A 25,258-nucleotide genomic window follows, 5' to 3' on the forward strand; every position below is an offset into this window, starting at 1 on the left:
ATGAGCTCGGGGACTCCGTTCCGTGGGCCGTTCGGCCCCGCCGCCGCCTTCGGGCAGGCCGGTAGCGGTGCCGCCGCCGCCTTCGGGCAGGCCGGTAGCGGTGCCGCCGCCGCCCCCTCCGGGGTCCCGGTCGCCGGTTTGGCGGCGCCGCTCGGCAGCGCGCAGTTCAGCTTCCGCCCCCCCCGCGACCTGAGCGCCCGCTTCCAGGCGGCGGCGGCGGAGGGTCCCTTGTGGTTCGCGCGGCCCGAGGAGCAGTCCCCGCGCAGGGGGGTGAAGCGCAAGGAGGAGCGGGAGTGCAGCCGTCCCGAGAAGCGCGCCGTGGTGCTGTGGCAGCCCCGCGCCGGGGCGCTCTTCGGCGGCAGCATGCAGGAGCTGCTGCGCAGCCAGCGCCGCGGGCACCGGGACCGGCACGACCCCGACCCCGAGCGCCAGCCCGGCCCCGAGCCGCCCGCCGCCCCGCGGGACGCGCCCCGCCACGGTACCGGGGGGGGACGGAGTGGGGGAAGGGGGACCCCCGGCACGGTGGGCCGGGGCGGTGTGCGGGAACCCCCCCGGGACTGTTTGGGGGAGAGGGAGGGACCCCAAAGGAAGGAGAGCTGTGGGGCCGGAGGACCCCCGGAGCCTTAGGCTGGGGCTCGGACGGCGCAGCGCCCCCGCCCGGGAGGCTCGGGGCGCGCACACTCGCGCTCCTGAGGGCGGGAGGCTCGGGAGCGATGGGGATCTCGGAGGGTGTTGGGCTGAGGGGGGAGGAGACCCCTCCGGGGCGGTAGACCGGGCTGGGGAGATCCGTGGGACGGTAGGCTGGGCTGGGGGAGCCCCGCTTGCTGAGGCAGCGGCTTTCCTCTCTTGGCAGATGCCACAGCTGCCCGCCGGGCTCGGGGCAGCGAGAGCGCAGAGGGATCGGGGGGCCTGAACCCTGCTGAGCTGACCTCCATCCAGTGCAAGAACGTCCCTGATCACCTCAACGACAGGACGGTGCTGGAGAAGCACTTCGGGCAGTTTGGGAAAGTCCGACGGGTCCTGACCAGACGCGATAAAAAAATGGCTGTTGTCCACTTTTTCGATCACGTGAGTATCGAGAGCGATGGGTGTAGGAGCAGGCGTGGGTCTAAGTGCCCGGGACAGGGCCTACTCCGCTGAGAGCCACACACTCCTCTGTGGTAATGCTGTCAGTGTTTCTCTTGGGGAAAGCTTTGTGATGTGAGCACTGAGATAGAAGTGTGCTGAGCTGCACCTAGAATGCCTTAGCTGCAAGAGAGTCATAGGACCGTTGTGTTGGGAAAGACCTGATGGATCATCGACCCCACCTGTACCTGCCTCCTACTAAATCGTGACCCCAAGCACCTCATCTACCCGCCTTTTAAACACTTCCAGGGACGATGACTCAACCACCTCCCTGGGCAGCCTGTTCCAGTGCTTGATAACCCTTTCTGTGAAGAAATTTTTCCCAATGTCCAATCTGAACTTCTCTTGATGCAGCTTGAGGCCATTCCCTCTTGTCCTGTCACCTGAGAGAAGAGACCAACACCCACCTCTCTGCAGCCTCCTCTTAGGTAGTTGTAGAGAGCAATAAGGTCTCTTCTCAGTCTCACCTTCTCCTGGGTAAACAACGCCAGTTCCCTCAGCCGCTCTTCATAAGACTTGTAAGAGCTCTGCCTGGCTTTAGCTGTCCTGTTGGCATCCCGCTCAAACACCAAATGGATCTTTGCTCTTTGTTGTGTCCCAAACCTGAATTCCGTGCACTGCTGCATTCTCACTCAGGCTTGGCAGCTTGACGGGCGGGCGAGGGGAGCTTGTGCGTTCCTTGCAGGATGACCTGCTCACTGCAAGTGCTGCTGTTCCATCAGCTCCGAGCTGTGTCCAGGAGCCAGTTTGGAGGCAGTGTTGTTTCTGGTTTGTGCTTCAAAACACGGCTTTGGTCTTGACTGCTCTGACCTGGCTGTGGAGCAAAAAGCAGTGATTTTTGTGGCAGCCTGCCTTATCCTGCTGGGTGTGTGTGAGTGAGAGGCTGAAATGCAGTAAAGAGGGTTTTGTAGAAATTGGCAAACGCTTCTCTCACAAAAACAGCAGTGTGCGTTTTGCTGTGGTGGTGGTAATAATTTTCATCTTCTGCTTTTGTTTCCTTTCAGGCTTCTGCAGCTCTTGCCAGAAAAAAAGCAAAGGAGTTGCACAAAGGCATCGTAACGTTTTGGCAGAAGAAGAAAACAAGCAAGTCCGTGTTTCCAGGTAGGGTTATTGGGTGCCAGTCACGCTGTTCTCGCTTCCTGCCGTGCAGAGAATGACACGCCAATGGTCTCCATAGCGGGAATGTTGCAGCTCCAGAAGTACGATGGTTCTCTTCGACTTTTGCTACTCAGGCTGTTGGATGCGCAAAACTTCTGGGAGCATTGAAATTTATTCTTTACAGAAGCATGAAAATAGTAGCTCTATGTCATGTTTGATGTCCTGGCTGGCTGCAGATGCTTGAAATGACAGTGTAGGATTTTAGACAAGGGATTTTAGAAATTATTTCTGCAGCCGTACGAGAGGGATATGGTGGTGTTAACTTTGTGCTCCTGTGTAGAAATAGGATATTGTCTGGGGGTGTAAGAAAACGCAGTTTCAAATGCCTCACTGCCTGCTTCAGAGCACGGACTGGGGGGTGAGCCTCCGCCTTTCCTGAAAGCGTTCCGAGAGCTAACTTAAGGAGTACTCTGGGGTGAGTGTCTGCGTTGTCGAGGCTGCAGTTCTGCATATCAACCATTGCATGCTGTTTGAGCCAGAAAGAGATGCAAACCTCCAGACAGCTGAGCTTAGAAATGGGAACTTGTATTCCAGACCCTGCTTGGAATTAGGGCGAGTGCAGATTTGACTGTTGTCTGTTCATGCGCAAGGGGAGTACTTTGAACTCTCGAGTGCTTTCCTTTCCTCGGCTTTATGAATGCCGCGTGTGTACCTCTGAGATCCTAGCCTGGGGATACGCGTCGTCTCTCAGCAGGTGGACGGTTCACCACAGCTTTGCCCAACCACGACCTTGCCTTCCATAAAATGGACAGCTGTGGAGTTGTCTTCCTGAAAATTAACATCTTGAAGCAGCAGCTACAGGGATGACCTGTTTGCCTTCATCATTTTGTTGTGTAATTAAGTCTGTAGAAATGTGAATGGCAGCATTCTAAAATAACTCATCTGAGAGAGTTTAAGAAATGCAGCTGGTTGAAGACTTTTTTTCTGTGAGAAGAAATCGTTCCTTTCTGCAGCGTGTAGGTGTTAAGTCTTGAGAAGATCTGCCAATCTCAGTCTGAGCCGGGGTGTGTGAAATGAGTGCTCAAAACACTTCAGCAGGAACACTGGGGACTGTGGTTTACATAGCTGAAATGGATTTCATCTCCCATGGAGAGTTAACGGGTTTTTGGATTATATCCCAAACCTGAGACAAATTAAATCTGGGTGTTGATCAGACTTCATTTACTGACAATCTGGTGACCGATTGTGGTTACTGCTAAGTGATATTTTATTTGAAAAAGCTTGATCTTTATAGAACAGGGGAGCAGCTTCTAGAGTGACTTGGTACAGCGCCTACTGCAAGTTGTCCTGGAGGTTTTGCGTATGTGTGCAAAACTGTGACGTCAGTTTTATTTTCTAATAGGATTATTTTAACCTGACTGCTCACCACCACGGGGGGGGAAAAAGTTGTTGCTTGAACTGTCCGAGGAGATGTTTCTATGTCCCTTCAGGTCCAGCAAAAGGAGAATTTTCATCCAAGGAGAAGAAAGCAGGCGAAGATGAAGGAAGGCAGAGCGATGAAGAGCAAAACTATCAGCATTCCCCTCTTCGGAAAACCTTAATAAGATCGCCTGCCAGCGGCGTAATGCCTGGTACAAGGTATGTCTGCTCCCCTGGGAGTCCACCTGGCAGCAAACAGGGTAGAAGGGGGAGAATAGGGGCCAGCATGTGCCGAATGGTCGTGTTCTTGTTGGCAGTGTGCTTATTTGTCTCTTCTGGAGGCTTCTTTCACGTGTGTGCCTCTTTGGCTTAATTAAAAGCTCACAAATCTCCTACTTTGTCAGAAAGGTACTTCTAGCTGCTCACTAAGGCCTTTAAATCTTTTTGTCTGCATATTTCTTTTGAATGTTTGGTTTGAACCAGCAGTTGCGATAGGGAGGCATAAGGGAATTGAATAAAATAGCGCAGAGCCAGAATAGGACCAAGCGGTAATGGCACTGTTCTATGGTCAGGATTAAATGAGGTTCTGAAGCGAGTAGTTTCACTTGTAGGTGATTACCATTCTGTGGAATGGGAATCCCCTTTTCAGAGTAGCTGGTGAGTTTGGGTCGTCGTCTTGTCTCCCTTGAAGTGAAGAGTCCTTGTACAGGTGTCATCCTGTTCTGCATCATGAGCTGAAGCAGTGAGGTTGTCATCTCCCTGTGGTACTTTAGTGGCCTGCCTAGTTTGAGACAAGTCATGGTATTATAAAATCAGTAATATATCATAAAGCAATGAGCGTTCCTTGCTGTAAATGTATGTTTGTATACAGGCCCTGTGAAATCTTTTATTAAGGATCTTTGTTGCTATAGAAAGCGTTCGTTTTATCACACCGAAGAGTAGGCTTGTTCCTGGTTTAACATGCAAACTACTACGCCGTAGTGATGGAGAACTGCTGCAACAGCCATCTGGTTCTGTCCAGCTGAAGACAGAGTCAGTAATAAAATTCTTGTAGTGCAAAGGTCGAGGCTCTCAGCGCAAATCAAGAACGCTTGGCAGCGTGGTGGATTTAACCAGATTAATAACCCCCAGCAGTAGCGTTAGCTCACAACCGCCTTCGCATGCAGATATTTATTTGATACGTGGCCTTGTTAACCACGTATTCTTCTAAACAGAGATGCTGATGCTCTGAGAAACAGCGAATGGATGAAGGCTGGGACACGCATTAGTGTATTATTGATAAAAATCTTCTATTTTCAGTTCTCCAGCAAAGAAGCCTAACCTTAGGAAGGCGTTGCAGTTTGAAGGAGATCTCCTTGACTCCAGCTCAGAAGCGCAGAGCTCAGATGCCTTGGGAGTTTCATTGCCGCCTCTCAGTAACCTGGTAGGATTAGTGGCTGAGACATCTGAAGAAAGATACCGTCTTTTGGACCGAAGGGACAAGATCATGCGTCAAGGTAATTACCCAAGCTAGAGCATAACATCTGCGGCTCTGCCAGAAAGAAGTGTTTGGTGTCTGTTGCAAAGCTGTTGTAATATTATGGGCATGGCCTTAAAGAGACTTTAACGTGGAGCAGTCTGTAAAGCACTCTTCCTTGTGTGGAATTGTTGTATACATTCACTCTTGTAGAACACACAAAGCCCTAGATTTCTTATTGCACATGTGTATTTCTTGTGGAAAGTGAATAGCGGGATGCCCTTCTGTGAAGGAGGCCGTGCAGGGAGTTTTGCATCCCTGCAGGCTCTTTGAAGAAAGCTGCCCAAAGCCTGTCTGTTTCTCTAAATTCAAACTACTGCACAGCTGGTAATTATTTGAAGAACTGGCCCTTTATTTCACAGTGGTGGACTGTAAACCCTTCCGCCCACTTCTTCCCACTTCAAAGCTGTGACCCCAGTTTTAATTTAAGATCTCTTAATACTGACAAACCAGTTTCTCAGCCACTTGACGTGGAGTTGGGAAATCACTGGTTCTTGGTTAGGATGTAAATAAAGCAGGATAAGCTGTTAGGATAGAAAATGTTGTGTATCTTTTAGAGGCTTCAATCTTTTCAGCGAAACTCTCGATATCCGTGTGGGATGGTAGGAGAAGCTTCCCCAAAGGAGCAGTACAGCCCTGGGAAAGGCCTCAGAGTGGGGGAACCCACTGGGAGTTTCTGAGCATTCAAGAGCTTGGGTTCAGCCTTGCTCTGAGTAGAGATAGGGTGGGAATCTCTAGAGGCCTTTTCTTGTCAGCTCTTTGTGAGCTGTTGCCTCAGCAATGTACTTCTTGACTTCCGTTCACTGACTGATGTTCAGACTCCAGCTGAGGCATCTGGTATGCTTAGGGGCCTTTTGGCATGTCGGGGTAATAATTGTCGTGAAATGGAAACAGAGATGCTTAATGTTTGTTCTTTTTTATTTATTTATGTTTTAATTAGCACGCCTAAAAAGGACCAATCTTGGCAAAGCAAAAACCGTTGTTGGCACTTGCCCAGACATGTGTCCTGAAAAGGAGCGCTACATGAGGGAGTCAAGAAACCAACTCAGTATCTTTGAATTGCTTCCGGGATCCGACAAGGTATGAGTTCTCTGCACGCAGGGATTTGTTATTCCCAGGACCTCCCTTTGACTGTGGCTTGTATAAAGCTGTCAGTGTTGTTTAGTTGATTACAGGGTTAATTCTGGTGGAAAAGATCTGTCGGCTGATTCGTTAATATTCTTTCAATTCACCGTTGTAAAACAAGAAGGCTCTAGAATTGCTTTGCCCCTCTGTCATGTGTTTTATTTGGCTTCAGACAGGTGTTTAGAGCTATGGTTCTAAAACCGTGGGGCAACAGTATACGCTGCGTGGAAAGTTGAGTTTGAGACTGCTCAGTAAACGCACAGGATCCTGTCGTAAGAGAAAATAAGATATACTTGCTTTTGTAGCAGAACGGACACGGGCTGCTAGTGTGAACGATGGAAAAACTAGTAGTCTGCTCCTTACTAAAGTAAAGGCATGGATGGGATGAAATCCTCTTACTCGTGAAAAGTTGAAGATAGTCCTTGGACTTTGATTCTGTTCTCCACATCTCGCAGGTAGATCATGCAGCGGCAATCAAGGAATACAGCAGGTCTTCAGCGGATCAGGAGGAGCCTTTGCCCCATGAATTGAGACCCTCTGAGGTGTTGAGCATGACCATGGACTATTTGGTGACAAACATTATGGATCAAGGAGAAGGAAACTACCGAGAATGGTATGACTTTGTCTGGAACAGAACTCGTGGAATAAGAAAGGTAAGCACTAGCGGATGGAAGCGTTTGATGATAGAGAGCAGAAGATCATGTAATGCTGTAAAAAGTTAAGCAAAAAGCAATAGTAATTCAACTGTTTTGAATTGCAAAGTGACTCAAAGCACAGCTGAAATGCTTTTTCAAAGGCAGTGCCAGCTGACTACGCTCTGTTGTAGTTTAAATATTGGTGTGATGCTTTCTCTGATTGTTCTGGTTAGGATATAACCCAGCAACATCTCTGCAACCCGCTAACGGTGTCTCTGATTGAGAAGTGCACGCGCTTTCACATCCATTGTGCCCACCACTTGTGTGAAGAGCCCATGTCTTCCTTTGATGCCAAACTCAACAATGAGAACATGACTAAATGCCTGCAGAGCTTGAAGGAGATGTACCAGGACCTGGCTAACAAGGGGGTTTACTGCAAGAGCGAATCGGAGTTCAGAGGTTATAATGTCTTGCTGAATCTCAACAAGGGCGACATTCTCAGGTAAGAACAACAGATATCGCTTGGTTTTATTTGTTGTCCGTGGGAAGAATTGAGATTAGCATTAAGTACAGTCAAAATGTAATGGAAATGAAGAGCTTAGTTGCAAAATATTTTTGCAAAAAAAGGAAAAAACTGTACTGTGGTCGTGTTTGGATTTTTTCCCGCAAGTAATTTTAAAAAGTGTCTTTTTTAAGAAAAGAAAAAAAGCTTTGTTTATTTTCTCCTTGAAAAACTTGCTAGAGCTTCTGCAGGTAGTAAAAGGGGAAAAAAAAAAGGTAAACCTTCCGTTTTCTGAGTCAAGGAATACTTTTTCTCTTCCCAGAGTGATATCCAAGCTTCACTGCTTTATCTGCAGTTGGGACCAAGCAAAAACCATTTTCTGGGCAGAGTGATACTTTGCTTTTTCAGTCAATTTCTTAACTGCCTTCCTCCGTAGATGCTGGGGTGATGTACCTAAATAATAGCGTGCTAATTAGGAGATGCAAGCATCATTAGGAGATTCATGATCAGTAAATAAAGCTGCAAATTTAATTCTCAGCTGTGTATTTTGGAAAGGTTTGGAGTTACCTATCTTGCTTAAAGCTTCTAGTCTTATTTCCATCTTGTTACAGGTTGCTATTGAGTTGTGATTGTAAATATCGAAGCAAAAGGTTTGTCTCTTTTATCTCCGCAGAGAAGTACAGCAGTTTCGTCCAGAGGTTAGAAACTCTCCTGAAGTTAGGTTTGCAGTTCAAGCTTTTGCTGCATTAAACAGCAACAACTTTGTGAGGTTTTTCAAGTTAGTACAAGCAGCTTCCTATCTGAATGCCTGTCTCTTACACTGTTATTTCAGCCAGGTGAGAAAAAGGCAGATGAGTGGTTGTTTTAAAATTGTTAATCAGTAAAATAGTCTGGGACTTTTGAGAAGAAATCTCAGGGAGCAGAACACTTGGGTAGATATTTAGCCTTGAAGATAATCTTGATCTTGCTTCTTCAGAAGTGTTTAAAAAAATCTGTTTTCTGCCGTGATATAAAGGGCAAATGCTAAAATACTCTTCTCAGCTTCTTTCCCCCCATAACTGTGCACAAATACTTACTATTTCCCCTGAAAATAATTGGGAAGCAGAGAAACAGGCCTGGGAGTTTTGCAAAGGAAATACCAACTGCACTCTTAGAAACCTTTGCAAGGATTTCTCCTGCACGAGAATTGCAAACTCATTCAAAGTGAGCGCTGTCAAAGAGCAGAAGCTAGAAAGCATAGAACTTAAAAAGGAAGTTGAACCTCAAGAGTTGTTTGTGCAGTATTTGATAAAGTGCTGAGTTCTTTTTAAACAGCGTTCTCACACTTATAGTGCGTTTGTAGCTTTTTGGGGGTCTTTAACTTAGTTACACGGCTTTTCCTTTTGTCTTCCTCCAGATTCGTAAAGATGCTCTCAAATCTCTCAATATTGCCTACACCGTGAGCACCCGAAGAAGTACGGTGTTTCCTTTGGATCACCTGGTCCGCATCCTACTGTTCAAAGATGGTGAGGAAGCAACTGATTTTATCAGTTACTACGGCCTGAGCGTGTCTGAAGGGTAAGAGCAAAGAAAAGGACATCTGTGTCTTGAGGTGCCTGGTGGGGTTGGACCGATGCTGGGTGCGAAGCATTAGTGTGATGCCCCTGGCCTATGCAGCCAGAAAAAGAAAGAACAGGTGAAGGATAGGGGCTGTTCTCTGGATGAAAAGCACTAGGATAAAGAATGGATGAAACTTTTTAATAATCCGTTCTATTTATATTGTTGTAATGATGAACAGTCCTTAAATTCTGCATCTTTCCCTCAAAAAATGGGATCTGTATCCCTATAGCTACTGTAACTTCCCCCAATATCTTTTCTTACGCTTGTACACCTTTTTTTTACTTGGCTCCATAAGGTGACAAGGGATTTTGAGGATTTGATTATCTTGCAGTTGAATTGCAGTACATTGCTGTTCAGTAGGAAATGAGGATACAGGATTCCTGCTTCTCAGGAAACTGGCGTTACGGTGATGGGTGTGGGACGTGATGGAGCTGAACGGTGCAGACAAGGTTTTAGGGGATGTTGGAGGCCAGCAGTTTGCAGATAAAGAGTGTCTGCCGTGGAAACATATTGTAGGGTGTGCTTATATGGAATTGCAGTCTCAAGAGACCAGAGAAAGCAAAAAAAATCCGAGCGTGCCAGTTAGTGCTCTATTTCCTCATAACGTCCTGTTCTGAAGTCATAAATTAGCCGTATTACAGAGGCCGTGACTGGAAGAAGATTGTAGCTTTTACAATTACTTCTGTGGATAACATCTATCGTGTGGAATGTAGTCTAGGTAAAATGCGTGTGGATAATATACGCTGCGAACAAATGTTTAGAGGAGAAAGAGACGAAAGAATCCATGCGGGTGCCCAGAAACGTTAAGGGTAGCTGGGAGAACATTGTTCTCTGCCTTCCCTGCTCTGTTCCCAGCCAAAGATTTAGATCTAGGCTACAGGGAGCAATCCTGAGTACCCAGGGGCTGTTTCGCTTTGCTCCACTCAGCTGCCCAGCTGAAAGCCTATAGGTTACTGGTGCTTTGAGGGATGTACTCCTATGTTTTGGTTTTTTTCTCCCCTTCCAGTGCTTATGTGGAGCTGAATCGCTCAGCTTTCTTGGAGCCAAATGGGTTACCCAAACCACATAAATCGATGTTTGTCAGCCAGAAGCTAACTGTCTCGGTGGGGGAAGTTGTGAATGGTGGGCCGTTGCCCTCGGTGCCTCACCACGTGCCTGTGTCTAGCTTCAACCAACAGAACGAGTATAGCAGCGGAAGCACCTCTGTGGATCAAGCCAGTAAGTAGTAGCCAAAAATCTATTGTGGAAGCAACTGGTAAGAACAGGCGCGCATTCTAGATACTGCTGAGAAACGTGCTGCAGGTAGTTTTATTTTGCAAAGCAGAAACTGTTCTTGGCCCGTACGGGTTGAAATTGCTTGGAAACTTGGATGTTATGCAAGCATGTTTTGATTTGAATGTACTAATGTATCTGTAAAAGCTAAGAAACAACCTGATTAGTCCAATCTATTTCCCAGTACAGGAAACAGACAGGGAAACGTGTGGAATTTTGCCGGCGTATGTGAACTAAGTAGTAGTTATTTGGCTACTTCAGACAGCCAACTTCCCTTTTCGGTTTGCAGATTTTGTGTTGCAATTGTTTGCTCACGGTCTGTGTGTGATCGTGTTGTGCAAGTTAGCTGGACATAGGCTTTTTTAGTGCCTGTTAGAAGTACGGATATTTTATATTTAGTCAAGAGGTGTGTGTCAGTGCTAGGTGTACTTAATTTAAAACAGTTTTAGTGAAAATATGTGTTCTTGGTATTGGAGGTAACGTGCAATGACATTTTGTATTGCTTTGTATAAAATATTTATTGATGCCAATTAGTTTTTATGCTATAATTACCTTTTTGATTTTAAGGTAGCAAACTTCTGTTAGGGACTTGTTTTATGACCTGGTGAGATTCACCAGACAAGCCAGCTTTTGAAGACAAGAATAGTTTGGCTTCTACTTGCGACTGGTCTGGTTTCCTTTATTTTTCTCTTCCCCCCTCTCAAGAAGGAAGGATGGAAGGCAAAGGCATGGATTTAGATGCCACGGCAGTGGAAGTCCAGACCGCAGCTCATCTTCTGCCCTCGCTGTCACCTCATCAGCTTGTGCCACTGCTGCCTCTGGCGCAGGCAGTCTCCCAACCTGCTGGTCAGCCCGAGCCTCAGCCTCTCTACACAGACACGGTAAGGAAAATTTTAAACCATCGTGAAGTGTTTGAGAAAGACCCGTGAACTGTAATAAAAGACAAGCGAGTTCTCTTAGTTTGTTTCGGATCTCCAGAATCTGTATATGTTCTGCAGAGCCAAAGGAGACCATCCCTGCTTCAGTGCTGTGGGCGTTTCGAGAAGTTGTCTCCTTGAACTGTTTGGAAAAGAGAAAGTTTTGAGTGGTTTCACGTGCAAGCCTGAAAGAGTCAGTGCTTGCCCGCATTCTTTCATAGGATAAACAGTCCTGTCTGTTTAGCGGGAGTCAGAAAGCAAGAGTAGAAGGATATTGTCTTGACATCATAGGTAAACTGCTGTACTAAATGACAATGAGCTGTTTCTTAATGGCACGCATTTCAAGTGAGACATGACAAGGTTTCTTCTTGTAGATCTGTGACTGTTAATGTTGGGTCTTGAATGCGTACCCTGTGTATCTGTGCTGTTGCCCTTTTTTCTCCCTCCTGCGCATGTTCAGATATGTACAAACGCTGAACCCATCTCAGAGTGTGTCGTTGCTTTGTAAAGTACAGCTGCCATATTCCACCTGAACGGTGGCTACATTTCAGTGAAGATTAGACCTGGCCATTTGGAATTAAATCAACTGGAATGAGAGAAACTCAAGTATGAAAATCGGAATCCCTCTCAAATTCACTTTGCTTAGCTATTATTTCCTGAATTGACTTGCTAGTATTTAATGCAGAAAGCTGCTTTTGGTTTTGGGTTATTAACCTTCTCAATAACCTAAAATTTCCAGGGTGTTGTATTTGGTTAAACTAGTTCAGTTTGTAAGTAGAAATAGAGGTGGTGTTGCCATTTACAGTCCAACAAGGCTGCAAGGTCTGCTCCCGTTGCATGTGTGCGCCCGGGCTGTCCTGAGCGGGACTGCATCTTGCTTCAGCCACCTCCTCTGCTGTGTTGTAGGACATCGCCGAAGTGGTAGATGGACTTGTGCAGGATGTCCTCAAAGGAGAGTGCAGAGAAGTTGGCAGAGCAGGAGTGGCCTACGTGACTGCTGCCGTCTGGTAAGGAACGTTTATTGCTGGTGCTGCTGGAGTCTGCCATGGAGCTGCAATTGCCATAGCAGCACCCCGAGTGGAGTCCTAAACTAAGCAACATGAGGTATACGGTGGAGGGAGTCCTACAGATCCATCTGAGGGAAAAGCAGACCTTTCTTCAGGTGTCTGCCAACTCTCTGCTGCACAGCAGCTAGACTGAGGAAAAGCTGACTGCAAACCTCTGTAAACCTTGCCTTGCATGACACTGACTCCACTGCCCCAAGAAGTGTGTGTTGTGGAATGGAAGGTGCCCAAAGCAGGACGAGAGGAGTAAATCCAAATCTGACTGCTTCTCCACTTCTAATAGCTCTTCCCTTTCAAGGCAGTCGGTGGAATTGTAGATAGGAGTGTGTGAGCGAAGCAGTGTTATTAAGGCACCGATGTTTTGGTCCTCACTGAACCACACAGTGTCAGGGCTTTCCTGGTTTCCCACTCTGCCCCACTGTGAGCAGACTGGGAGTGAGTGAGTGAGGGGCTGGGAGGGAGGGGGACAGCCGGAACAGGTTGACCATGGGGATAGTCCATACCGTCAGGTGTCATAAAATAAAAGAGGGTAAGAGGAAGAAGGTGGTGAAGTTTTGTGGCTTGGGGGTGGCCATTGCTTGGGGACTGGCTGTGCATTGGTCTGCCTGTGGGAGGGGTGGAGGACTGCCTTTGTTTGGCCTGGCGGGGCTGTGGGGTTTTCCCCACACCTGCCTTCACTTATTGAAGTGTCTGGGCACCTGCTACTGGATCCCACCAGGCTCGGGTGCCACCGACCATGCTGTGACAAAAGCCCCGACAAGGCTGCGATTCGAAGCCACGTGTGCAGGGCACAATGGATTAGCAGAACATCGCCTTAACCACTTGGCCACCTTGTCCTGCGCGGCCGTCAGAGGCTGAGCTGGGCAGGGGGGTGTGTGGGGCTGAGAGGGGCCGAGAAGGGTGTGAGGGGCTGATTGGGGCTGAGCAGGGTGTGAGGGGCGGATAATTGGGGCCAAGCGGGGTGTGTGGGGCTGAGAGGGGCCGAGAAGGGTGTGAGGGGCTGAGAGGGGCCGAGAAGGGTGTGTGGGGCTGATAGGGGCCGAGAAGGGTGTGAGGGGCTGAGAGGGGCCGAGAAGGGTGTGTGGGGCTGAGAGGGGCCGAGAAGGGTGTGTGGGGCTGAGAGGGGCCGAGAAGGGTGTGAGGGGCTGAGAGGGGCCGAGAAGGGTGTGTGGGGCTGAGAGGGGCCGAGAAGGGTGTGTGGGGCTGATAGGGGCCGAGAAGGGTGTGAGGGGCTGAGAGGGGCCGAGAAGGGTGTGTGGGGCTGATAGGGGCCGAGAAGGGTGTGTGGGGCTGAGAGGGGCCGAGAAGCGTGTGTGGGGCTGAGAAGGGTGTGAGGGGCTGATTGGGGCTGAGCAGGGTGTGTGGGGCTGAGAGGGGCTGAGCCGGCAGTGTGGGGCTGAGAGGGGCCGAGAAGGGTGTGTGGGGCTGATTGGGGCTGAGCTGGGTGTGGGTCTGAGAGGGTCTGAGCGGGATGTGCAGGGCTGAGAGGGGCTGAGCTGGGCTGAGTGGGGCTTTCGCTTATTAAACACTTATTGAAGTGTCTTCAGATTTACACTGGCAGTTCAATTCATGAATTTTCATGTTCAATTCATGAATTTTCTAGCTTTTGTACTGATTATTTTCTCCCTTGTCCCAGTACTGGGGGAGCGAGCCAGTAGCAATGCGGGTGCTCGGCCGGTGGCTGGAGGCAGCCCACCACAGCAGAGCAAAGGTGTGCTTGAGAACATTTGAATTAAAACTTTCTGTCTTTGATAAGAGAGTTGTTGTTTCCGCTCAGCGTTTCAGAGGCCACCGTGGAGGAACTTGTGACTGAAGCGGTGGAGGAGATCCTCAGACAAGTGGCTGGAAGCATGCTTAGCGCAGAAAGGGAGCGTGTCAAAGAGGAAAGGCGCAGAGTGGAGGAAGAGAGGTGAGTTGCTGCTTTTGCTGTGGGGCAGGTTGGGCTGTATACAGCCTTCTAAAACAGCTGGTGTCAACTCAAGTCCTTGCACGGATACTCGGGCCCTGGGGCTTCCCACCATGCCAGCAGTACTTAGGTTTGTCTCACCTTGAACTGCCCTAGGATCGTAGGACAGGCTGTCCTTTCTGCATTCTCAGGTGATCTGCTAGTTAATGTTTTGGTGACCCGAGAGAGCCACTATGAAAGTGGTAGGTGGGAATTTGGGATCTTTTATTCACGCAGAGCTTCTGGAGTGGGAGGTGCATCCTGGCCCTGCTGTATGCAGGAACTTTTCCTTCTGAATGAGGTGGCTTTCTGTAACTTACTGGGATAAGAATAGAATAACCCCATTGTTATCTGTATCTTTGAGGGAAGTCTGGCTCCATGCAAAGCTGATTATCTTTGGAGAGAGGAACCACCTAGTGGGAGCTCAGCTTTTGGCGAATTAACTGTCTGACGCTGCGTGTGGTGCTTGTGTAACTCGCAGCCGGTTTGCCAGTGTAAATATTTTCACTTGGTGTAAAATTTGCCACTCTCACTTGCCACTTGTGTAAATCCTTTTCTCTGTCCTTCCAGGCAAAAGCAGGAAAGAGAACAGTTAATAAAGCACTTGAGCCAGTTGGTGGGTATGGAGTTAATGGAAGAAGTAATAAAGGAGAGTGTTCAAGAAGATTCAGCCAATCAGTTAAAGTACGTACAACACAATCTATGCTGTACTGTGCTGTAGGGCGCTTTCCTAAGCGTAGGAATTTGTCAGGCAGAGGTGGGCTGCTTGCTTGGTCTTCTCTAATGTCATCTTCAATAAGCTATTTTAACGAGAGGGTAAGCTTACTTGACCTTACAGTGAGCTGGCAATTTGCAGCCGTGCCGTGTTGGGCAGTGGCGGTTTTCCAGGGGCTAGAAGCTTTGTCTAGGACAAGGCTACCCTATGTGTGTGTTTTCCCCTGACTCCCTTAGGGCTCGGCTGTGGGCTGTCTCGTAGACCTTTCTTTGGGCCCCCACTATCAGGGTAACGCTTGAATGACCTCTGACTGATTACAGTCCTTATTTTGAAGGGCTGTGGAGGAGAAGCAGGGAAAATCTCTCTGCTTTGCTAAATGCGATAGCCTTGCCTATTTGCACCTCGGCTAACCATCTTGGTGCTTGCTGCAGCCTCCATCTCACTTGGTCTTTCTTTGTTTCATTTGGAACTAGGTATGCCTTAGAAAGAGACCGACAAGCTCGTATTGCCCGCTGTTCAGAAGAAGTCAGTGGTCACGTCATGGACCTCTTTTTGGAGGATGAGATTTTCCAGATTGCTAAGGAAACCCTTCAGGAGCTCCAGTGTTTCTACAAGTACTTGCAACGGTGAGTTGCTGCCTTGTGGCACAACTGCTTTTCTTGGGAGTGCTGACAAGGAGTGATTAATAGTTTGATCTACAGCCGTTTGGTTATGTTCTTTCTGTTTGTGTCTTGTCTTCCCTAGAAGGGGACAGTCTTATCACCAGCCTCTAGTAAGGACTCAGCCACATGTGGGGAGGGGAGCGCATCTCAGCAGAGTCACATAAGGTGCTCGATAGGAGAGTTCAGTTCATTCTATTGGGAAACCATAGAATCATGAATGGTTTGGGTTGGAAGGGACCTTAAAGATCATACGGTTCCAAACCCGCCTGCCATGAGCAGGGGACATCTCCCGCTGGATCAAGGTGCTCAAAGACCCATCCAACCTGGCCTTGAACGCCTCCAGGGATGGGGCATCCACAGCTTCCCTGGGCAACCTGTGCCAGTGCCTCACCACCCTCATTGTGAAGAATTTCTTCCGAGTGTCTAATCTAAATCTTTCCCCCTCTGATTTAAAGCCATTCCACCTTGTTCTATCACTCCATGCCCTTGTAAAAAGTACCTCCCCAGCTTTCTTGTAGGCCCCCTTCAGGTACTGGAAGGCTGCTCCGAGGTCTCCCTGGAGCCTTCTCCAGGCTGAACAACCCCAGCTCTCTCAGCCTGTGCAGTGGCACTTCAGCCGTCAGATCATCTTCACAGCCTTTCTCTGGACCCATTCCAACAGTTCCGTTTTTTCAAACTCGTGAGAATTTCTCCTGGTAGTCTTTCTGTTGGACACTTGTTTTTCTGGATGTGTGCTAAGTGTTCAGCGGCTGTTGTAGCGCTCCAAGGCAGAGATCCGTTTCTCCGAGTGCAGCCAGATGGTGGTGCATTTCAGATGACGTTTCTCACCACTAGGACAAGGACAAGCAGCAGGCCAGTCTGTTTGGTGTGGGGCACCTTACCTAGCAGAGTTCTTTCTGTCTTAAAATTAAGTTTATATGTCTCTTCAAGACGTGTGTAGATAGCTTTCAGTGCAATAGCAGAGACCAAGGAGGAGCCCAAAGAAGTGTACGTGCAGCATCAAGCTAACTGAATGATGCAGAAATATTTTTGCAGCCTGAAAATACCAGAGGAAACACAGTAAAAGAATTTTAATTGATAAATTGACATTTTTGTGTTGTAACACTGCTGGTTGCCACCCGTTTTGAATTGTTTGGTCGTAGAAAAATATGCAAACACCTAGTGCTAAAGCCGTAATTATGTATTCTCTCCTTGTGGGTGAATTTGCCGTTTGAAATGTTCTTTAAAAACAGAGCAAGAAAGAGACATGGCTTTCTTACTGCAATTGGTGTTGCAAAAAGATTGGCAGCAAGGGCTTGAAATCTTGAAGAAGCTTTGTAAGGGATCGTTGTAAGAAGCTCTGTGTGCCAGGAGTAAACACGCTGGAAACAGGGAAAGAAAACTGCTTGAACTTTTGCCTGGGGAGCACGGGACAAGGTGTGGCACAGCTGAGAAGGGATGAGATGGAAGAGGAGCAATCCTGCTTCCCTCGTGTGATCTGCCAGGCCACTGATGCCAATGCATCCTGCTAAGCGGAATGCTGCTCCGTTTTGTCTGCATTGTTTGTTTTCGACTGGGGCAGAAGGCTGTTCTGTGTGGAGGCTGCCTGGGTACAGCTGGCAGGTCTCGTCTCACCCTGTGTCTGCTCTGTTGGAGCTGTGAGTTTGTGGCCGTGTGCAGAAATAGAGGCTGAGCTCGCAGCGCCCCCTCACACCCAGCCCTGGGCAGACTGACTCGTGGGGCCTTTGAGAGCCCAATCTAGTCTGAAGAGCAAAGGGAGAAAACCTGTTTGTTCTGCAGAAGAGTTTATTAATGTGACCCATTTATCTGTTCTCTTCCCAAGGTGGAGGGAGGCTGTGGCAGCTCGGAGAAAGCTGAAACGTCAAATGAGGGCATTTCCTGCTGCTCCCTGCTGCGTGGATCTGAAAAATAGCCTGAAAGCACTGTCCCCTAGTGCAGAGTGGCCTATATCCAGGGAGAACTTGTGCAAGGGAATGGTAGACCTGGGGCATGGAGGAAAGCTGGGGATCTCTTGCACAAGGTAAGGATACTTACAGTGACAGCAGTTGGCATTCTGTGTGAGTTTGGGGGGGGCAAGTTGCAGAGTAGCCCTCTTCTTCTATTGTGAACGTTAATGCTGTTGGAAAAGTGTTCCGAAGTACCCTCAAAAAGACCTTCCCTGTACAAATGCCACGACAAAGACTGCAAACCTAAAGAAACTCTTCTTCCATTAACAGCAGCTTTCTAAAGCGTCAGCAGCTTTCTAAAGTAACAGCAGCAGTTTCTAGTGAGCGTTTCTTAAATGTGGTTAAAGTAGCTGTTTTAGATGAAGAAATACAACCAAGAATCTTTTGTTTCCAGATTGAATTTGCTGAGAGACAAGACAGCGCATGAAATGAAAGTTCAGCACTTCTACCAGCAATTGTTAAGGTACGTTGGCATTTGGTCCTTGTTTTCATTCTAAGCAAGTTGTAGCAGAAATGCCAGAGATCTTGAAAATGTCAGTGAGGAAAGGCAAATCGTACTCGAGTGTCCAATTGCAGCCTTGCTTCTGGAGGTATTTTCCAGGTAAGGGAAACTGGAATATAAAATCATGAAAATGTTAGGCCATTGGACTTTTTTTTTTTTTTTTTTTTTTTTGTGCCTAGGTGAGTTGGTGCCTGGGCACGAGAGTAGAGGAGGAGGAGAAGAGTGAATGAGCTGTTACTGGCCTGGCTTGTGGTACAGAGAGTTTGATCCAGGCGTTTAAAGTGCATCTGGAGGTCTGCCTTCTCATGCACTCCAGTGGCCTGTGTGTGTGTTGGAGCAGTGTGGAAGTAAAGTGATGCGTACAGGGTCCCACAGTCCCCGGGGTGAGACTCGGGTAACAGATTAAACATCTGCAATTCTGGAAGGCATCTGTTCTATGGCAAAATAGATGGACAACAAATGTAAAAAATTAGCTCTGAGTTGGGACTGTTTGAACTGGGCGGTAACTAATGATAGTATCGTAGCTGGTTCGAAGCAAGTAAAATATTGACCTCATGGGAATTAGCACTGGGGCGTCTTTTCACCAGCTTCTGTCTTTCTTTAAGTGATTTAGCTTGGACTCCCCTGGATCTTGTCTCGTTAATCGCTGAACATATTCCAGTTGAACAAGAACAGGTATTTTGGAAGGTTCTGTTGGTTTTGCCAAGTGATGAGGAATATGCCAAGGATGATCACAGCAGGTAAGAGTTTATTGCTGGATCCCTTTCTCGAGCAGGGTACTCAGAAAGGAGTGGGAGTATATGGTCCCTGTCCTGTGGTATTTCCCCCTCCCCCCCATCATGTCAAATTTCCAGGGTTTGTTTTCCTCCAGAGCACTGCAAAGAATACAGCTGTAATTGAGCTGTCTCTGTCTTCTAAAGTTGTTCATTGAATTACTTTTTCTCATACTGAAAATAGAAAACCTTGAGATATGTAACAGTGTGGAGACATTTAATAGCTATTTAGGCAAATCCAAGCAATGTGGAGGTTGGGATTATTATAGATTTAATTAAGAAACTCAGTACCTCAAAAGCCCACTTTTCTTGTTTACTAGGGTACTGGTGGATTGGTTGAAAGTCAAATTTATGGGAGACAAAAACTGGAGAAAAAACACGTTGCATACGGAAGGTAGAATTCAAACGCTGACGCTGTTTAATTCTCCTGGCATGCACGGGAGCAGAAGCATTAAAGTTGGTGTCTGTATAAAGGTAGGTGAGAACAATTTTGTGATTTTGAAAGTGTCTGAAAAAAGATGGAATTTGTTCCCAGTCGACGGAGTAAATGCCTAGAAGTTTAGCTTTAGTTACATAACTTGTGTCTTTTGTTACTTGCATAGGTGGCACAGGGTGCGCTGTCTGACTGTGAGCTCGATACAGCTGAAATGCAGGAAGACTTGCTTGGAACCAGTGGTCTCATCCTTGTCCTTCCTCCTCGAGTGAGGAGTGAAGATGTTGCAGAAGATGATGCTTATTGGCTTTCAGCTTTACTGCGGTTGAAACAGTTGCTTCAGGCCAAACCTTTCCATCCGTCAGTTCCCCTGGTGGTCCTTGTCCCTGGTCAGGAAGAGGCCACAGAGAAAGAAGTAGAGGAAGGTATGTAATTATTTCTGTGCCTTGAGGAAACAATGGGAGTGAGTGCTCAGGGCTGCCCCCGTAGAACTGTTGTGTCTCTCAAATACGGCATCAGGTAAAGAGAGAGGCTGTGAGGCACAGTGCTTTTCAAAGCTTTGCTAGAAATCCCAAGGCCTTAAGAACTGATCAATAGGGAACGAAACGAACTTTGTTTTGGCTTCCAATTTTCCTTTGCACACGGTATTTGATCCTGAGTGTCTGTGGGAAAGGGTGGAGGAGAGAAGTGACGCTGTGAATGTAATGCGGAGTGTGAGACTAGGTCAGAGTAGGAGATACACCAGGAGAAAGAACAAGTGAGTATATGGTGGATTTTCTTGTTTTTAAGGTTTAATGCTGCAGGACTTGATTTCAGCCCAGCTTATTTCAGACTACACCATTGTTGAGCTTCCAGGTTCTATCAATGACTTACAGGGCACGAGAAGGGTAAGAACAGCAACTTTGAATTTTTAAGAGTTACTTGACTGGTTTATCATTAACCTGTCTTAATTTATCATGTCTTATAAGGAATTATTGTGATGTTCTTAGTAGCTTAAATTGCATCTGAGTATTGTGTAATGGGATATTTTTCTGTGATTGTAGTTTTTGTTCAGAAAGCCCTCTTTGCCAGCTTTTTCACACACCTGAATTTGTTGGAGTCTGATACGTGCTTGTTAATAGTGGCTAGAAATATTCTGAAATGAAATATTTGTGACTTTTCTATTCTTTGTGACTGCTCTCTAGTGTAAACGACTAGAGACCAGCAGCATTTGCTACATAAAAGATAATTGCTTCTGAGTAACACTGAAAACTGTACTGAGACCAAAATGTGGTGAATCTGTTCTTGTTTGTGCTGCCTGTGTTGACAGGCAGGGGTACAGTTGCTGCGTTAACAGACAAGTGCTAGTGATGAGGAAGTCTTTTGTACCCTTCAACTCCTTGTCCTGAAAGGCAGAGAGCTTTTGTAGCTCTTCTGGCTTCTGTGAGATCACTCAGACCATCTGACTGGAGGATTATTGTTGCAAATGTTGGGTTGATGATAGTTGATTTTGCTGCCTAGTATTTTGAATAGTGTTAAGTCAAACTTAGGGTTGCACTGTTGAATATTTAGTGTCCTGATCACTGCAGAGCAGTTTGAACCACCTCTGTTTTGTGTCACAGATCTCCAAGGCTGTTGGCTGGCTGGTTTCCCAGTACCCTAATTGCCTTGAGCTCTGCAGTCAGACCCTTCAGGAGTATGTCGAGGATGGGATTGCATGTGAATTTGGCAAGCGCTTCTACCATGACTGGAAAGAGAGGCGTTCAGCTGGCTTGCCGTCTCAGGAGCCTGGGGTCATCATTGAGCTGTACAACAGTGTGCTGCAGTTTCTTTCTGATGTGGCATCCTCGGAGCATCTTTGTGACTTGTCCTGGCCTATTACGGAGTTTTCAGAGCCTGGGGGTAACAAGCTGTTGCCTCACCTGCACTGGAACATGCCTGATCATCTGGCCTGGCTGAAAAAGGCTGTGCTGTTCTTCCAGATCCCGTACCTAGATCTGCCTCCGTTAGGTGGTACGTGCTCTGCACTGTGTTGAACTGTCTGGCTGTAAGGTGGGTGGTTTGGCTCTGTCACAAACTCTTTCAATTTGATTTGGTTTTAATCCGTAGCTCCTTGGCGTCCTGTTTGCCACATGATTCTCCAGTATGCGTCTCAGATTGCTAGTTCGTCCAGCACTCGACCACTGATCCTGTCTCAAGTGGAGAATCTGCTGAGCAAAACCTACCAGAAGTGGGAGAACAACACATGTGGGAACTCTGATGAAGATGGACCTTCTGTTGATGACATCCCTTGGGATGCTATCTTGGCAGCCTGCATTGATCATAAACTGAGAGACTGGAAACCACCCGAACTGCCGATTGCTCCAGGTATCGCATGTCCTTCCACAGCATGGATGATGCTTCTTGTGCAGCTGTATTTAAGATTTGACAGGTGTGCCTTTGTATGTGGCAGTTAGTGATACATAACAGGGAGGGAATTCTGCTCTTGGTCCTCTCATTCACGCTGCGGAATGACACTGTGCTTTACTGCACATCTCCGCTCTTCAGAGCGTATATTTAGTGTGGCTTATGACTTGGCCTGATCTTGTGCTGGAAAATTCCACGTCCCTGCGTGGAAGAAGAGGGATATGGTCAGTGTCTTTCAGCCCTCCTCTCCCAACAGAAGAGAGTTTACATTCAACCCAAAGCTGACAATTGGTCCCTCAGAAGCCTCGTAAGCACCGGTCAGCTGAGATCGCAAGCTGCCACTGTTAACGAGCACTTCCATGGATTAACGAAGTATGTCTTGGATTCTTTTGCCTTTCAACTGCGTAGGGTTCTTTTGGTGCCCTGTGTGGCTTAAGTGTAGGCAATCTCTTTTAGTGCTAAACCCACTGAGTTTGGACGCACTAGAATTTTTAAACTGAAGACAAAGCAGGGTTTTCCAACTTTCACCAGTAATCTAGTATTTGTCGAACACTAAAGCAGCCCAAGAAGGCTCCTTTTGATATGGAAGTTATGTCTTAAAGCTACTTGAAAGTGAGCACACAATTTTTCTTCGAGTTGACTTTTTAAGGCCAAGTTTTTCATCAGAAGGGGAAAAAATTTTGACAGCAAACGTTTGGTTTGGTTGTATTTACAGAAGCAGTAAGTGACGATGGTCAGATTCGTGTGTACTTCTTCAAGGAGCATTTAAAGAACTTCACTCTCCCTTTTGCATGGGAACAAGCCAGGCTGCGCACACAGGAGGAGATCCGGCAGGGCCATGAGAGGTGAGACAGGTGCTGGCACTGCCTGGGGGAGTAGCATTCAGCTGTCCACTGTGCCATCGTCTGCTCAGTGAGCTCCAAGGAGGTTGCTCAGGAACTCTGCCACGAGCACAGTGTCGACAGCAGGCTGAAAAGCAGCGTGTGGCATCTTCCTAGAACATGCTTGTGCACATCTGATCTACAAGGGTGTGCAGAGAGAGGGGAGTATGCAGATTTTACTTCTGCAGCATCACTTGGCTCTCAAACTGATTGCTTCGGAGGTTCTTCAAGCATTATGAATGGAGACATTAACGTCTACCAAAGAAAAGAGTGCTGAGGCTTTGGAATTAGTTTATTCGTGTCCCCTCCCTTAACATTCACTTTATTTTGCAGCCTGGACCCTGACACGTGAATGACAGATTAGGTGATTTGCGGATTTACTCTTTAGCAATTGTGTTAATTTTGCAGCATTTTGAATTCCAAAGGAGGCTTTCTCCACAGCTTGTGGGAAGACATCGGGAAAGTCCTGCTGCTAAGAGGAAATGCCAGAGATGAGGGGGAGGATGCTTCAGAGCTCTGTGGCATTAAAGTATTTGAGATCTCAACGGTCTGGCTTACATCTCTAGTTTTGTTCAGGGTGAAGCCAGTCTCCCCTCGCTCCTGGAAGCTTGTCTGCTGCTCTGTTTTGTAGCAGGAGATGTTGGGTACGTACCTTTCTTTTGGGGTGAATTCCAGCCGCTGTCAGAGTAATTCCTTTCAAGTCCTCTGCACAAGTTCCTTTGGTGGAACGTTTGACTCAGCTACAAGAGAATTACATCTCCAGGTGATCAATTCTTACTCCCTGCTATTTCCAAACTTTAAGCCAGAAGGGAAAGAACAACACACTCATACTGATTTCGGTGTTTTTGTTTGGTTGTTTGTTTTTTTTCCTTCTTGCTCAGGTCAAGGATAAAACGTCCCAAGTCTTCAGAGAAACCCTATAGCATCTCCAAGATGTCAGGTCGATATGGATATGACGTGAGCGTGCTGTCAGGTCAAGAAAAGAGCCTTACCAGTGCAGGTGAATTCACAGAGACAGCCTCGGACAAGGAGCTTCTCCCAGCGCATCTGTTGGCACAGTTGCAAATGGAGAGAAGAGAAAGCAGGAGGTGAGTTCCCAGAGCGGCATCCTTTCCCTGTGGCTCTGGCCCAGGATTGTAAACAATTTCCAACTTGTAGGTAATGGAAGTTGAAGTCTAGCTTTACTAGGAACCATCCTAGACTATCTCCAGTTTCATCAGGCACGTCAGTGCGGTGCAGTTCCTTGCTAGCTCACAGGGACAATCCAGGGTGGTAGAAGTACTTGGAGCTTTGAGGAATGGTTGGAAACTGTATGTGGTCAATCGAGGCACCAATACTAAAGCAGTACAGTTTGTACAGTAGTCTATATGTTCTGCAGTACCATAAATGTCTGTAAAAGTCCTCTGGGATGTCAGTTGGGTGCCTGTAAGCAATACAGATTGCAAAGCTGAAGAACAAAAGCCAAGGTTGGCCCAGGGGTTTCTTATCTTTGGTGCCTTCAGTCTGTGCGGCTGCTTTCTGTACCACAACTTCCTCGGATGGATTTTTGTCATAGGAGCGGAGTATGTCAGACAGATCCTTCTCGCAGTCACCTATGAACCCCGAACTCTTGGCTAACCGACTGGTTACAAGAGAAAAGCCAGGCTGCAATTTGACTGGTGCTCTTCATCTTTCTGTCCAGGTTTGAAGAACAGTTGCACCAATGTCTCGCCGAAGACATGGAGCCCCTTGGTGCTTTCATAGGTCTTCCTCTCTACCTCCCCCAGTGTCTGGTCTCTAACCCAGCTGTCACCTGTCCTTTGGTGAAGAGTCCTGTGTCATCTCAAGAGGTGAGAGCAGGTGGCACGGAGAATTAACTGTAGCTGTGAGGAGTGCAGGTGCCAAACTGCTACACTTGCAAAACCCTTCGAGGTTTGGTGTGCGGCGTTCAGTTGACTTGGGAAATAAAGAATTGAAAAACTGCCCCTTGGAAATCACTTCTTTCCAAGGAGGGGAATGCTTTCTGCAGATCTGGAGCAAGAGATCTTCGCAGGTCTTAATGCTTTTGGCTGCTGGCAGTCATAATGGGATCCCTTGTGGTGCTGCACTCATGACTTGGAGAATGGCTGTTCCGGGTCACCTTCCCCTTGGTAAAGGAAGGCTGGGACAGAAATAGCAGGACAGCTGCTTTTGCTGTTTCTCGTCAGAGGTGGAGGGTGCTGGCCTCTGTAGTCCTTCTCAAAAGCAAGGAAACAGCTAGTAAGATCAGAAGTCTCTTGTTGCTACTGAGTATTTCTTCCTTCTCAATCTTATCTCTTTTTTTCCTTCTGTCCAGGCTGTGAGTCGAGAAGATTGCAAGCGTCTGATGAAGGAGCCAAGCCCCACGCTGTCAGACAGACTGAAACACTTGCAGCAGCTCCTCAGAGTGAACAAGGAGGCTGAAGCTGCCTCTGAGCTCCACCTCTCTGCTCTGGTTGACATGGTGAATATTTGAGTGCAACTGAGACACCAGTGCTCCTGGGAAAAACCCAAGACTGTTTTTGGTTGTGTTAAATGTGTTTTGCAGCTAATAAATTTTTAATGGCTTACAATGTGCTGCAGCCTCATTGCTGTACCTCTTAGTCCAGGATGCGATCAGATTGGACTGGGAGCTGTTGGAGCCGGTCCAGAGAAGGCCACGAAAAATCACAGAATCACCAGGTTGGAAAGGACCCATTGGATCATCGAGTCCAACCATTCCTAACACTCCCTTAAACCACGTCCCT

General features: G+C 47.5%; 1 protein-coding gene across 1 annotated transcript; it reads left to right on the forward strand.

Annotated features, from left to right (window-relative positions):
• LOC128850768 (germinal-center associated nuclear protein-like) lies at positions 1 to 25,047 on the forward strand. Its single transcript, XM_054055762.1, has 28 exons — positions 1 to 478; positions 854 to 1,068; positions 2,130 to 2,226; positions 3,714 to 3,861; positions 4,942 to 5,138; positions 6,099 to 6,238; positions 6,739 to 6,936; positions 7,152 to 7,420; positions 8,094 to 8,256; positions 8,817 to 8,977; positions 10,026 to 10,237; positions 10,997 to 11,172; positions 12,115 to 12,215; positions 14,050 to 14,181; positions 14,788 to 14,901; positions 15,406 to 15,558; positions 17,417 to 17,614; positions 17,935 to 18,003; positions 18,648 to 18,782; positions 19,136 to 19,289; positions 19,418 to 19,673; positions 20,038 to 20,135; positions 20,850 to 21,240; positions 21,337 to 21,594; positions 22,349 to 22,478; positions 23,396 to 23,602; positions 24,196 to 24,343; positions 24,829 to 25,047. The coding sequence occupies exons 1-28, from the start codon at positions 1 to 3 to the stop codon at positions 24,985 to 24,987; spliced, it is 5,157 nt and encodes a 1,718-aa protein (XP_053911737.1). The 3' UTR covers positions 24,988 to 25,047.
• Positions 25,048 to 25,258: the final 211 nt, after the last annotated feature.

Source organism: Cuculus canorus, unplaced genomic scaffold (genome assembly GCF_017976375.1).
Source record: "Cuculus canorus isolate bCucCan1 unplaced genomic scaffold, bCucCan1.pri scaffold_69_arrow_ctg1, whole genome shotgun sequence".
NCBI lineage: Eukaryota > Metazoa > Chordata > Aves > Cuculiformes > Cuculidae > Cuculus > Cuculus canorus.

Excerpts from the sequence above, each read along its gene's own strand:
- LOC128850768 (XM_054055762.1), top strand. The coding sequence starts at position 1 with ATGAGCTCGGGGACTCCGTTCCGTGGGCCGTTCGGCCCCGCCGCCGCC. Across the intron at positions 6,239-6,738 it reads TGCTTCCGGGATCCGACAAG|GTAGATCATGCAGCGGCAAT; the intron begins GTATGAGTTCTC and ends CACATCTCGCAG. Across the intron at positions 22,479-23,395 it reads ATCCGGCAGGGCCATGAGAG|GTCAAGGATAAAACGTCCCA; the intron begins GTGAGACAGGTG and ends CTTCTTGCTCAG.